At 34.9% G+C, this 13,975-nt stretch overlaps 1 protein-coding gene across 1 annotated transcript in view; it reads right to left on the bottom strand.

Annotated features, from left to right (window-relative positions):
- VWC2L (von Willebrand factor C domain containing protein 2-like) overlaps positions 1–13,975 on the bottom strand; it is a 186,468-nt gene that overhangs the window by 165,246 nt on the left and 7,247 nt on the right. Inside the window, exon 2 of the mRNA XM_010861285.1 lies at positions 6,825–7,294. Coding sequence (XP_010859587.1) covers positions 6,825–7,214 — 390 coding nt within the window. The 5' untranslated portion in view covers positions 7,215–7,294. The remainder of the gene's footprint in view (positions 1–6,824; positions 7,295–13,975) is intronic.

Raw genomic sequence — 13,975 nt, 5'->3', positions numbered from 1 at the left:
TCAAGTCTGTTAAAATTTAAAGAGACTATTTCATCCCTTCAGGGGTTAACTTGGAAGCTATTTATAATTCCTACTCCCATAATTTGAAAAGTGTTGAGGGCCATTTTCAGTTCTCACTTAGGCTTTTGGAAAAAACAAATTATTTCAAAACTCTGATCTATTTCCTAAATGTAATGTAGTTCTGTAGAATTAAAACACACCAAATGAGCACAATGTAAAAAGAATGAGAAAGGGTTTGAGGAATTTTATACATTTAAGTTCTAACAAAATTGACTTCTAATCTTTGAAACTGGTCAGACATTATATTAAACAGATGAGCTCCCTAGTTATTTGCAAAGATGGGTGTTCTGCCTAGGGAGAATGATCATTGAGAATGATCCACTTTGAGGCTGCTTGTGGTACATGCTGGGGGCTGAGTTTCAGATAAGCAACAGCCATTACTGATTAAGATTACTTAATCTCTGTTATTTTGCAGCTACTTAAAAGGAAAAAAAAACTATGCTTGAATTCACTCAGAGGCAATTTTAATACTAAAAACAACATGTTCTGCAAAACAAAAACTGCATATTGTAGAGTCAACAACTGTGGAATTAGTCTTCTCAATCTCCCAACAAAGACCTCAGTTATCTTTGTTGTATGAAATTATATTGTTTTCTAGGACTGACTTTCAATGGAATCTTACAAATGCCCAACTACTTGTTAAGAACTTGTCTATCCCCTCTTGGGAAAAATAGGTTTAAAAAACCCACCCATAGTCTTAAAATTCACCCATTTTACATTATTAAAATGAATGCTGCTGCTAAGTCGCTTTAGTTGTGTTCGACTCTGTGCGACCCCATAGACGGCAGCCCACCAGGCTCCTCCGTCCCTGGGACTCTCCAGGCAAGAACACTGGAGTGGGTTGCCATTTTCTTCTCCAATGCATTAAAGTGAAAAGTGAAAGTGAAGTCGCCCAGTCGGGTCTGACTCTTTAGCGACCCCATGGACTGCAGCCCACCAGGCTCCTCCGTCCATGGGATTTTCCAGGCAAGAGTACTGGAGTGGGGTGCCATTGCCTTCTCTGATTAAAATGAATACAGGTGGTCAAAAAACAGAAATAAAAAAAAAATAGACAAAACTCTCCCAGTTGTTAAGTTGAGAGGTCTTTCCTGCCTTGTCTCCCATATTTCAGCAGGATGTTCATAACAAGTTTGATTCCATTTAGTGGCAATGAAATACATATAATACATACTACAATGTTCATACATTTGGAAAGATGCATTCTGTATCTCTTTGTCTAGTACAAACATCTTAGTTTCTGTGCCTCTCATATTAATAGGAACTGGTGCAATGGCAGATGAGTGGGTGGGGTACAATAAGTGGCATTTCTGCAAACAATTATCCCCTCATTGAAATTTCTTTACAGCTTTTCACCCTGTTCTTTCACATATTTGGTAACCAGTTCCTAGAATATGCTGCTTTTCATCCTTTTTCTGTATTAAAACAGACATAAAAAAGAGAAATCTCCTAATCCTAACTTGAAAAATCCTTTCTACTCACTTTTATATGGACACTAATGATGGGACATAGATTAATGAGAAAATTGGGAAACCTGTCTTCCTCTGAATGTTTCCATTGAAGAGTGAGTCAGTTCTCAATCTTAGTTGGCATCGACAATTTTTATGGCTGTGATGATTTGGCAGAATACTCTGAGTGATTAATTCTCTGTCCTCTTTGCTGCTTTCCTCAAGATTTAAATGTTAAGTCCAAAATTTAGGGCAAAAACTAAACAGCTTACCACAGCATGAAAAACATTTTTTTTTTTTTTAAAGCTGTAACATATTTACAAAATGTGCAAAATGAGAAAATAATCACACTGAACCTATTAAAAATAAAACCCAGAAACTTGATCAACTATCTTTGGCCCATAATGGGAAAAGTACAAAGGTCAGCGCCTGCAGAGAAAGGCAGATTTTGGGCAAATCCAAATCCTCAAGTAGGGGAACTGGGTGTTGACTGCAGAAAATCACTTTATGACAGGCTATGCAAAGCTGAAATAAAAAAAAAAAAATCTCTTTCAGTTGCAAGTAGTATAATCTTCATTGTCTGACCTAAAACTAAATCAGTACAAGTTATGAAGTATAAAAAATTCCAAAAAGGCTAATTCTAGCTGAGTGAGAGTTATATAAATATTTAGAAAAATAAGAAATTATTTCTCCCTTTAAGAAGCTCAGCCTGAGATGGTTAAGCACAGAGGCACACCCGATACAACCTACATTCCAATCAAGGTTTTCTGTAGGAAATGCTACTGTAATTTATTATTTATAATTATTTTTTAAAAAGTAGGTCCCAGTGTCATTTTGCCTGAGTACACATGAAAGAAGAGAAAACCTACTACATAATGACCTTTATCTTAATACAATATTACCAGAACACTGGAAAATTCAGTTTTCGAAAAGGATAGTGTGAAAGCCATTTTCAAGCCTTATATCAGTAAGTGTTGGAAAAAATCCAAATGTTTATAAATGACATTATTTTTTCCATCAGGTGACACACATATAGCAATTTACACTTAAATTTAGTGATCAGAAAACACTGATGTAGTGACATGTTTTTGTAACTATAGCATCAGACCGCACAACTAAAACACTGAGTGGTCATTACAACACTTGGGATGGAATGGCAATCCAAGGCGAGCACTGGTTAGGAAGAGGCGGGGAGACAGAGTAGAAAGTAGAAGCAGGATGGAAATGCATGCTTTGTGATCAGTGTATGCAATCTGCAGGGGCCCAGAGAACACTCTACCTGAAGTTTGAATGCTTCTCTAATTGAAATGGAGAGATCAACCCATAAACAGAAACAAAGGCATTTTAAGGGAACTTTAACTGTTTATATTCTGTCTGTTCAGTTATAACCTGACTCATTTTGTTCACCAAAATACATTAAATGCCTGTTTTGTGGTTTACATGGTGCTGGGGTTGGGACCAAGGAGCAAAAAGAAAACACTGTCCCCAGCCTTAAATGTTTCACTGTCCAGTGGGGGAGAGAGAAGTCCTTTCCATTTACATTATTGCAGTGTGATAGAAATGGTGGCAGTGAGTTTATATGCTGAAGCCAGGAAGCCTGGATTTGAATCCTAGTTCTTCTATGTTAGGTATGATGTTGGGCAAGCTCTTTACACTTTGGTGCTTCAGTTTTCTTATCTGTAACACAGTGCTAATAAAAGTGTAATTTCATAGTGTTATGAAATGTGCTATAACACACATAGCTCTTAATGGTGTCTGGCTCTGACTACTGTCCTTGTTTTAATGGTATGAGATGCAGCCCAGGATACAGCAGTAGGCCAGTCAGAGGAGGCTTTGCAGTTGAGATGAGATTTAAACAGAGTTCAGAAGCAGTTTAGTTGGATTTACACACATGTGCATAAATGGTAAAAAGGTGTGGGCCTGCATGTGCAAGCACACAGGGAAGAGAAGTCACTGAGAGTTTAATAAATCTGAAGAAGTTGGTGAGTAGAATCCAGACTGTACTAGGGAATTTTGGTTTTTATCTTCAAGACTGTCCCTGAATGTTTTTGTCTTTATACAAACTGGTCTTCTCATTCTTTGTTTTCTGCAACAGTCCCATTTTCCCAGCCATTAATCTCTCTTCACTTCCATTCAATTAAATACTTGGCTATAAAGTAATCTTGTTTAAAAAAACACATTTAACTAGGTCAACTTTATGTATAACAACCTGCATTTTGTCCCTTGTTACTCTTTAGACTGAATCTATTCTGGCCTAGTACTTGAGTTCCTCTTTCCACGTTCTGAAAACACTATTCAAGTTTACCTCTTTCTTTGGATAATAGCGTTTTAGTAAGATTCAGTTCCCTGTCATTCTCATCTTTCTCCTCTTCTTGCTGATTTTATTTATCCAAATATCTGACTTTGCTTAAGCAGTTTCCTCTTTGGAATTTTAATCTTCCTAGATAAATTTTAATTTTTTAAGAATATGCTCATCTTTGACCTTCCTGAAGAAAAAGACAATTTGTCTGACCAAACCTCATACCATGTTGATAAGTTTCTGGCACCATAATCCCCCTGGTGTTGACCTTCACGATCATATGCTTTATATAGCCTTTTCCCCACTTCTCTCTCCAACTTAGTTCATCCCTTCCTTGTGGATGGAGACGTTCCCTTCTAGATCTTTTACTCTCTAATGCATGTACAGTACAACTACAGTATCTTGTCTACTAAAAAGTCCAACAAATGCTTATCAGATGAATGTATAACATACAAGAATATCACAATATAAGCTCCTTAATAATGCCAAGATTATTATGTGAAAGTTTCATGTAGCTTTAAAGATCAGCTTACAAGACACAAGAAACTAAATTGGAAGAGAAGCAAGATGGCTGGTATTTACTTAGGCATAATAGTTTACATAGATAAGTACAAAATTTAAAAAACTGTTGGAATTTTTTCAGTTGGGTGACTTTTAAAGTCAAGCTTCCATCATGAGACATAGGTGAAGACATGAAAGAATGCAGAACTCAGAGGAAATTCCTGGACACTGGGATTTAGAAAGAGTGAAAGGACCATTTATTTCAGTATCTATTGTGTACCAGTTGTTACAAGATTCCTAACTTCATATAAATTATTTCACTAATTCTTTCCAATATCTCCTCTCAACAGAAGTAATTATTATGATGGTCATTTTGTAGTGAATGTTACTGTGGCTCAAAAGTTTAAGGACTCCTTCCAAAATCTTACATCTAAATGATGAATCTGGATATAAATCCAGGTCTTTCTGCCTCTAGAGCCAAAGTGCTTTGAGAAGTGATATAGGCTTTATTGTCAGAATGGGTGTATTTAGAAAAAGGTTAAATAACTTGACAATTTTGGACAAGTATCAAACTTGGTTGGTCTCAGTTCTTCCAATCTTATTAATTTAATCTAGATAATCTCTAGAGCTCTTAAAACTAAATCCTTGTGAAGAAGTGGTATCTGTTTTCTTTTTTAAAAATCACATTGATTTAAAATCAATGATATTATAAGTCAGGGAAAACATTGTGCATATCAACAGATTAAATATTAATTATAGCAGGGACAGATAATTAGAATGAAGGAATTATTAACTTGATATATCTTTATTGTTTGATATGGCAAGATGATTTTTATCTTTGGAATAAGAATCTAACAAAAACAGGGGAAACTATAGCATTTTTAGTGATGAGCTAAGTTCAAAAAAATCAGTATCTTTTATTCTTTTATTTAATTTGGTAGTCAATATTTAATAATCTCAAATTTTATCTGGCATACAACTTTGCTGGGCTAGGCTATCTTAAAATGTCTTTTTATTTTACTCTAAATAAAAATGCATACTAGAAGAGAGTAACCTGATTCTAGAGCCATGTCTACAGTCAGTCATGTGTTAAGTATTTGCATTTACTTTTGTTACCGTATATCAAAATGTGTCGAATATATTAAAGATCAGAAAGGAACTGATAAATGTATGACACTCTTAACTATTATTTGATGTCAATAATGGTAATTTTACTAGATTCTCAGGCCTCTTCTCAATATTGTGCAGCAAAGTATCATAATACATGAAAAAGTCTAGAGTAACACTTACATATAAGAAAGTTGAATGTGATAATTATCACTGAAATTTCTCTCATGTCTTAAAGAAACTAGACAAAATTATTGGGTTTCTTGGGTAAATCAGATCTGGTTTGAACCCAAAACTTAGACTGAATGCAATGAATTGCCAACACACAGGAAGTACTCTGATCATGATCTGTTAAAACCTTTTCCCATGTATTGACTTCTTCTACCATTTGACTCTCGTAAAGAAGGAAATTGAATCAATGCTAATAGTTGAACATTCTTCTCTCAAACATAAACACATTGAGAACTAGCTATATCTTCTTTTGCCTACACATTTCTGAGCATGTTGTCACAGAACTTGGTTAGGTAAAATGAAAATCTTTATATCAAGCCACCAGTATGACAGAAACCACAAGGCAAAACTGTCATTGCATTTGAGGACATGTTGATACATTAATTTATACCTTAAGGGTTCAGATCTGGCTTGTATGAAACCCTAATTAAAACCAGTCATTAGAAAAAAGAGGCTCAAAGAAGAATTAAAAATGAAGTCCACGTTACTTGACAACATGACACAAGCATAAAAGACTAAAAATACCATTGAGGCTGAAAGCCTGTAAAATTAGCCTCTTTTAAAAACTACGTTTTACAAGGGACTATGATAAAAATTCAATTTTCTCTGGGGTCTTACATGTCAAAAAAAAAAAAAAATCTAAAGATAAGAGAACAGAATGGGAACAATGTTCTACAAGTAAGTCCAATGCATATTCCTAATACAAAGACCACAGCTCAGAAGTGTGTCTCTGTAGTACTTGAATTTCCATACACTAAATAGATAATTCTAGACTACAATTAAATGGCTCAAAATACAGGCTAATAAGCCACACACACTCACATATGAAACTCACAAAATTTAAACATTAATAAACACATAGTTTTTAAACAAAATTGTTTCCATCAGAAAACATATTTTGTAATAACACAATGAAATGTTTAAGGGCAAAAATAAAAGATGGTAAGCATGCTCCAAATACTTCTGAAGGAAAAAAAAAATTCTTGTGAAACCCTACAGATATTGGTCAACAAATCAATTGCCTATTGTACCCCCACAGTGGTCCTTAGGCTAACTGGAGTCACATTTTTGGAAATCAAAGAGAAATTTAAAAATATGCTTTTTCAACTGTAATTTTAATGTCGTGATCTAAGTATGTGGTAAAATGTTAGTATTCAATGAGTATAGAGGGCAACTCATACCTTAAATTCCTCCAAGATCTTGTAATTTTTCCCATGATATTCACAAAAGTTTTTGACTTCTTTGCACTCAGGACAGCATCCATTGTGTTCCACTTTAGTACACTTTGGGTGAATTTTAGGGCATTCTGGCTGGTCACAGACAGGTCCATCCAGAGCACAGACACACGGGCAGTTGGAATGTCCTGGGAAAAATCTTTCTCCCAACTTGTATACAAAGCCACTGTCATCCACACACCCCTTCCCTCGATAGTCATCAAAAATCAGGTTGTCGTTACTGGAGGTCTGGTCACCTTCATCAGCAGGATAGTCTTCATGACTGATGGCAGCAGAGGTGACCAATCCGGGGATGACCAATAACAGTATGCAAGCTTCATGAATATGAAGAGCCATCCCCCTCCTCAACGGCTTCTGGATGTTCTCCTAATATTAGATATACTCAGCTCCTTCCATGAGAATACAAGAGGGGCAAGCTGAAAACAAATATTTAAAAAGAATGATTTGACATATATAAATAGAATATAGGTTCATTTAAACCCATGCTTTTAACATGTTTGAGATCTGTTTATTTGAGATCTATTTGGAAGTTTTGTTGTTGTTGAGTTGTTAAGTCATGTCCGACTCTTTGTGGCCCCATGGACTGTAGCCTGCCAGTCTCCTCAGTCCATGGGATTTCCCAGGCGAGAATACTGAAGCAGTTTGCCATTTCCTTCTCTAGGAGATCTTCCTGACACAGGGATCGATCCTGAGTCTTCCGCATTGCAGGCAGATTCTTTATACCACTGAGCCACCTGGGAAACCCAATTTGGAAGCTACTAAGACCTCAAATAGACTAAGTTCATGCAGCTATCTGCACTTTATTATGAAGTTTGGAGGGTTGATCCTTGACAATATATGCATTAAAATTTGTTGTTTATGAACTTCTTTTACCTTGGATATTTCAGCTTTAATTTACCTTCTGAATTTCAAAGGTCTAACTTTGTCTATCTTATAAGAAGTGGTTTTACAGAGACTCAATTTTGCTAGTATTAATAGTTACAATTAACTCAAGAATATCTGAATGCACACTCTTTGAGTTCACTGACAAAACTAAACTAGTGAGTGAGAACGTATATATGTTACAGTCATCTGTGTGAAAACTCCAGAGATTAGTGAGAAAACATGCTGCTTCTAAAGAAACACAAAAAACCAACAGTTGAATGTAAATTATCATTGGATGAAGCTGGTACAAAGGCCTTCCTACTTCTTTATGCTCATAATTGGAGAACAATAGTGGTCTCAATGTGGCTTACTTGTTTAGGTGGATATGAATCTGGATTTTGAAACATAATTAAGAAGGAAAATAGCACAGGTATTCCATAGTGAGTAACAGAATGAAAACTTAACATAATAAATAAAATGCCATGTATTGAAAAGGATTTGTTAAAAATAAATTTATTTGTATTATTGTCCACACCTTTATTTTATTCAGGAAGTAAGCTCCTAGTGGGCAGGAAAGATGTATCTGTAAATTATTTTTACAGTAACTTGGGTCTAATATTCATGTAAGAAATAATACTTGAATTACTTCAATGTAAAATAGCATTCACATATTCTCAAAAATATACCTCTCTTGTGGACATGCCAAAGATACTTGCATTGAGGCAATTTGCACAAAAATGCCAGTGTACAACTGTTTGAAGTTTCCTAAAATAATAAGGTGTTGTCAATTCATAGAAAATGTACCTTATATACTTTGGTGTTACTGACTCTTGTAAACTTCACTTAGTATTAGTACTTGATGGGGAGTGTCGGTAGTAGGCTCTTATTTAAATGGTTAGAGTGACTAACTCATACAAAGCCTTGGAGAAATTGTGACTTTAGGGAGTACTGGATAAGAAAAATGTCAAATAATTCATTTGTCTATTTACATGTTGCTGGCTTTATGCCAATATTGCTAAAATTGTATATAGGACATTTTCAGACCATTTCACAAGGGTTATTCATTTATTTTCAGATTATAATAGCAGTGATAAACCATCTATTTTAGTCTAACATATGCACATAATAATTTCAAGTAAGATAAAGATGGCATTAGAAAACTTCAAGAACTATTATATTTGCATTTTAAGTTAGATATGCAAATTCTGGTAATAGTAAAATGGAAGATAGTATATTCATGCCTTCCTTCAAGAGAAAAAACTCTCTAATATTAGAATTCCTTCTGCAAAGGTGATGATAAAGGAGACGGATCTCTTTTAAAATATGTCAAAAATAATGAGTCACGACAGAACCAAAAAAATGCAAACCTATAATTCTACTTGAGAAGCTGGAAGCTCCCTTTGACAAAGCATTTTTTCTCTTAAATTACTACAGAGGCTACAGACATAATACAAGCTTCTGAAAAATCATAATTTTCTAATTAAGTCATGCATTTATACATTTCCCACACACTTAGAAAGTTTATCTTAGAAGAAAAAGGAGCTACTGTGCTTTCTTACAGTTTTCTAGTAGTATCTTGTCAATACATGCAAGATAAGCCATATAAAATACCCAGATCATTCTGTTTCAAAAGGACACAGACAGAAAATGATCTCTTTGCAAGCTACAGGTAGGCATTAATGTGTCAGGTTAGGGTAAATCCAAACTCAAAGGTAATATAGGGATGTCATACTCACTTTATATAAACATTAAACATGCTTTTTAAATATGAAATATATTTTAAAATGTGCATGGAAAAAACAAGGTCTTCTCTTCAATATAAGAAACTTATTATTTTTAAAAAAGCATTCTTACTAACTGGGCTACTCTTGTGCAATTTAATATTTACTTAAGAGAAGAAATATTAGAGAAATCAAATGTTTATCTGAAGATCTTTACTAAGTAAGTAAACACTGCTAAACTGAGGATCACTTCCCAGCTAAACTTTCCCCCTCCCCACATTGCTACATATGATTTAAAATGCATCTATTTCTTTGAGAAAACAAACATAACTCATGTCATAAGATATACTTACCTAATCACTCTGGAGGTTAAATGGTGGTGGTGGGGGTCACAGACCAATACGAACTAAAAGATCACGTTTGTGTTAGGAAAGCAGTTTCTCTTTAATTATCCAAAGAATACATTTTTCAGGCTTGAATTAAAGGCAATCCATTCTACCTCCCATTTCAAAACACAGTCAAGAAGCAGTCTCCCGCCCTTCCAGAGAGAAACACAGCAGACACACATAAGAAATATGCTTTGGACCTGTCTTCAGAATTCAAAGCAAGAAGCAATGCTGGTCCTGTAGCAATCCAGACCCCAGGAGCAGAATCATGTTGAACTTATTTTTAGCCTTTTCCCAGATCCTTCTATGAAATTTCCCAGCTGATTATGCCTCCTCCACACATGAGTTCACTTACACAGTGTTTGATACAGCAGTAGAGGTGATTTGGCTAGGCTCTGAGGATCAAAATCAGCAACAGCATGCTGTAGCTAAAAGCCCACTCCGCCGGCAATAACATCAGCATCATCCACAATATGTTGCTTGAATCCCCTCTTACACACCAGAAAATACTAACTGTGGACGTGAAGGAAAGGAGCAACTTTAGCTGGGTTTCTGCATCTCTGAGAGCAGTTTGTAGACTGCTGATTTGGAGCTCATTCTGCCGACAGCCGGGAATTCCTCAGCACCACGGACAGCGCCAACAACTGGCTTCTGAGCCCAGCTAGGTCGAAATCCCGAGCTGCTCCTTGAGATCAGACTAGAGCATTCTCTAAGCAGTCGCATTTTATACTGTGGATGCGTGCGTTAGGAGGGGGAAAAGGCATTTTACGTGCGTGCGAGATACTTATTTGCATTGAAATTACAATAAAACACTAATTAAATAATTAAATAAAAAACATTGTAACTATATCCAGTGCATTCTTGCATGGGCTGCAGAGATGAAAGTTCTGAAGAGCTTTGCATTTAGATTTAAGCCACCTGCAGTCTCTGATTATTATTAACAGATAAAGCACAATCATTGTTAAAGAATTTGTGAAAACGTTTGCTCCCAAATTCTACTTGACCCTTTGCTTGTAGAAAGCCTTTCCCGGTGCTATACATAATTACACTTAAGATCCTCTTTCAGTTTAGACTTGATTCTTCTTCTTCTTCTTTTTTTTTTTTTTTTTAAATAGCCTAGTTCTCCTGCAGTTTGTTTTCTAACATTCAAAATCAATCTCCTGTAATTCATCTAGTCTGTCATTAGGCGTCATTGTAAAACTGTTTCTTCCAAACCACTAGCAAAGATGCTCTGTTTCGGAATTCTTATCAAAAGGAGGGAAAAAAAGAAAAGACACAAATAAATGCGCAGAAAGTTATTATTTTTTATTGGTAACTGTATGAGCACTAACATTTATGTCCAAAGCAAATTTTAAAGGAAATTGTAAATGTTACCTGCTGACACATTTAACCAGCTATTTACTGGTTTAGGACAATATGAGGCATTTTCAAGCCTTAAAGGGAATACCCTCCCAGTGGGATACACTGACCGTCAAGACCACGTTCGAATGGTGCCGTCAGAGCCTCCAGAAAACAGAGTCTCTCCGTCACGAGAAAATATGACCGTGTGAGCCTCACTCTCATGGCCCATCAGTTTGTGAATCTGCCCAGATTTAAGATCCAGCAAATGGATAACCCCATTGCCACTTGCCTGAGCTAAAACTCGACCTGACAGAGAGAGGGGAAGAGAGGAAGGGAGAGAGAAAGAAAATCAAAGTTTTATTTCAAGCAGTAACAGTTTACAAGCAACAAAATATACAGTTTTGTTTCAACTATAATTCAGACTCATGTTAGATGTCAGTCAACAAATCTGAACTGATTCCTGGTTGTATAGGAAATAATCCCATGATTATTTGATTAAATGATTTCTCTATTTTATATGTAAAGGTCATAAAATGCCCTGCTAGTCTCCTTCTATTTGGAATTAATAAATAATTTTGAGAAGATGAGATTGAAAGCAAGTAAACAATGAACCTTTCTTTTCAAGTGAATTATCTCTGGAAAAGTTTTAAAAATAGGATTCAAAACTATCTATGGCAAAGATATAAATATATACACTAATACATACATAAATATATACACACAGTGGATAATTTATACTTAACATTTGTTATACTTAAATTTGTTTATTATACTAAAATTTGTTTATTATATTACATCACTGCTTAAAACTATAATAATATGCATTTATACTTTAAAAATTGTGATACTCATTAGTCCAACAAACTTTTATTTGGACTTGAAGTGAAAATAAATACCCCCATTTCAAAGATGTCTTAGCATTTTTAGTCTAATTCAAAATTCTGTTAAACTAAAATTTTGTATCATAAAAGAGCTAAATATAGCACAGAGTATTCTCATAATTTTTATACCATATATTTGTGAGTGAATAATTTCCTTAAAATGAAAAACATATCCACATACAATTGCAACTAAAACTTTTATTAAAGAAATCCTGCCACAAACTATCAGGGATTTTGGAAGTAAGTAAAAGCAATAAAATATGTCTACATAAGCTCAGTGTGTGGGTTACATAAGTGATATTAGTACTGTCCATGGGATTATGTTAACCATACTTAGAAGGTATATATTATCATTCCAGTAATAACATTTAAAATTCATTAAACTCTTTCAACATGTTGTACACTAGATTTAGTCAATTTAATTACTATCTATAATTCCAGATAATCTTACAATATCTAATGATAAAGAAAATAATAACTCCTATATAGGTGAAGAAAAAGAGGTTTGGAAAGGCTAAATAACTTGCTTAAGATGACACCCTAGGTATTGGAGGGAGACACACTTAGTCACCAGCACTTTGAATACAGAGTCTGGTTTTTTTAGTCATTCGGTTTGTCATATCCAGCACAGCATTGTTATCAGTGACACCTTCTTGACCAATGTTAAGTAGGTGATATACTGTAAAAGTAGAGCTTTACCATTCCACATTAAAAATTCTATAATGATATTGCCATAAAGGTCACTGTGGAATATTTAATCACATATTATAACCCAAATTGCCATGAATAGTCTCTAAAACATGGTAAAATTGACCATGATAAATACGGCCTATTTGCAAGATATGGCCTTTGTATCTACTGGGCTTCTTCATCTAGAACAAAGCCTGACACAGCAAAGATCCTTAGGATGGATTTGAGTGTCCAAAGCAGCAGACATGAATATTTATTACAAAGCCCCTTCTACCAAGTCTTTGCTGACTGAGACGTTACATATGGATTCCACTTTCAGCCTTACACTATAGACAGTTGTTTGTGACTTTCCTAAGAATCAAATGACTTTCTTTGTCTCATCTTCATGTAATAACAAGGTAGGTGGTAAATATCATTGTCTATTTTTGCAAAGAAAACCAAGCAGAATCAAAGCCCCTAAAGAAAAGGGAAATAATTTAGCTTTTAAACATTTTGTTGGAGTCAAATCTCTAAAAATTATAATTGAAAATATTTGTAAAAGTTATTAGTAATTTCTGAAAATTTGATCAATAAAATAGAGAAAATAATAATATTGGAATTTGATGACAGAAGTATATTATTTCATAATATAATTCAACAATACCATGCTGCAGGTATTTAAAAAAGGTGTCTTTGCTTGAACAGATTTGAGTCAGCAAGGTCATGGTGAGGTTTGCAGGTTTACTTGAACTCATTTTCAAAAGACTGTAAGATTGTGTGTATCCATCTATCTGTTTAACATCATGTTACACAAACTGGAATCAAGATTGCCGGGAGAAATCTCAATAACCTCAGATATGCAGATGACACCACCCTTATGGCAGAAAATAAAGAGGAACTCAAAAGCCTCTTGATGAAAGTGAAAGTGGAGAGTGAAAAAGTTGGCTTAAAGCTCAACATTCAGAAAATGAAGCTCATGGCATCCAGTCCCGAAATAGATGGGGAAACAGGGGAAACAGTGGCTGACTTTATTTTTCTGGGCTCCAAAATCACTACAGATGGTGACTGCAGCCATGAAATGAAAAGACGCTTACTCCTTGGAAGAAAACTTATGACCAACCTAGATAGCATATTCAAAAGCAGAGACATTACTTTGCCAACAAAGGTTCATCTAGTCAAGGCTATGGTTTTTCCTGTGGTCATATATGGATGTGAGAGTTAGACTGTGAAGAAGG

Source organism: Bison bison, unplaced genomic scaffold (genome assembly GCF_000754665.1).
Source record: "Bison bison bison isolate TAMUID 2011002044 unplaced genomic scaffold, Bison_UMD1.0 scf7180017864471, whole genome shotgun sequence".
NCBI classification, from domain to species: domain Eukaryota; kingdom Metazoa; phylum Chordata; class Mammalia; order Artiodactyla; family Bovidae; genus Bison; species Bison bison.
The sequence above is the reverse complement of the archived record's forward strand: the minus strand, read 5'-3'. Positions and strand labels throughout refer to the sequence as shown.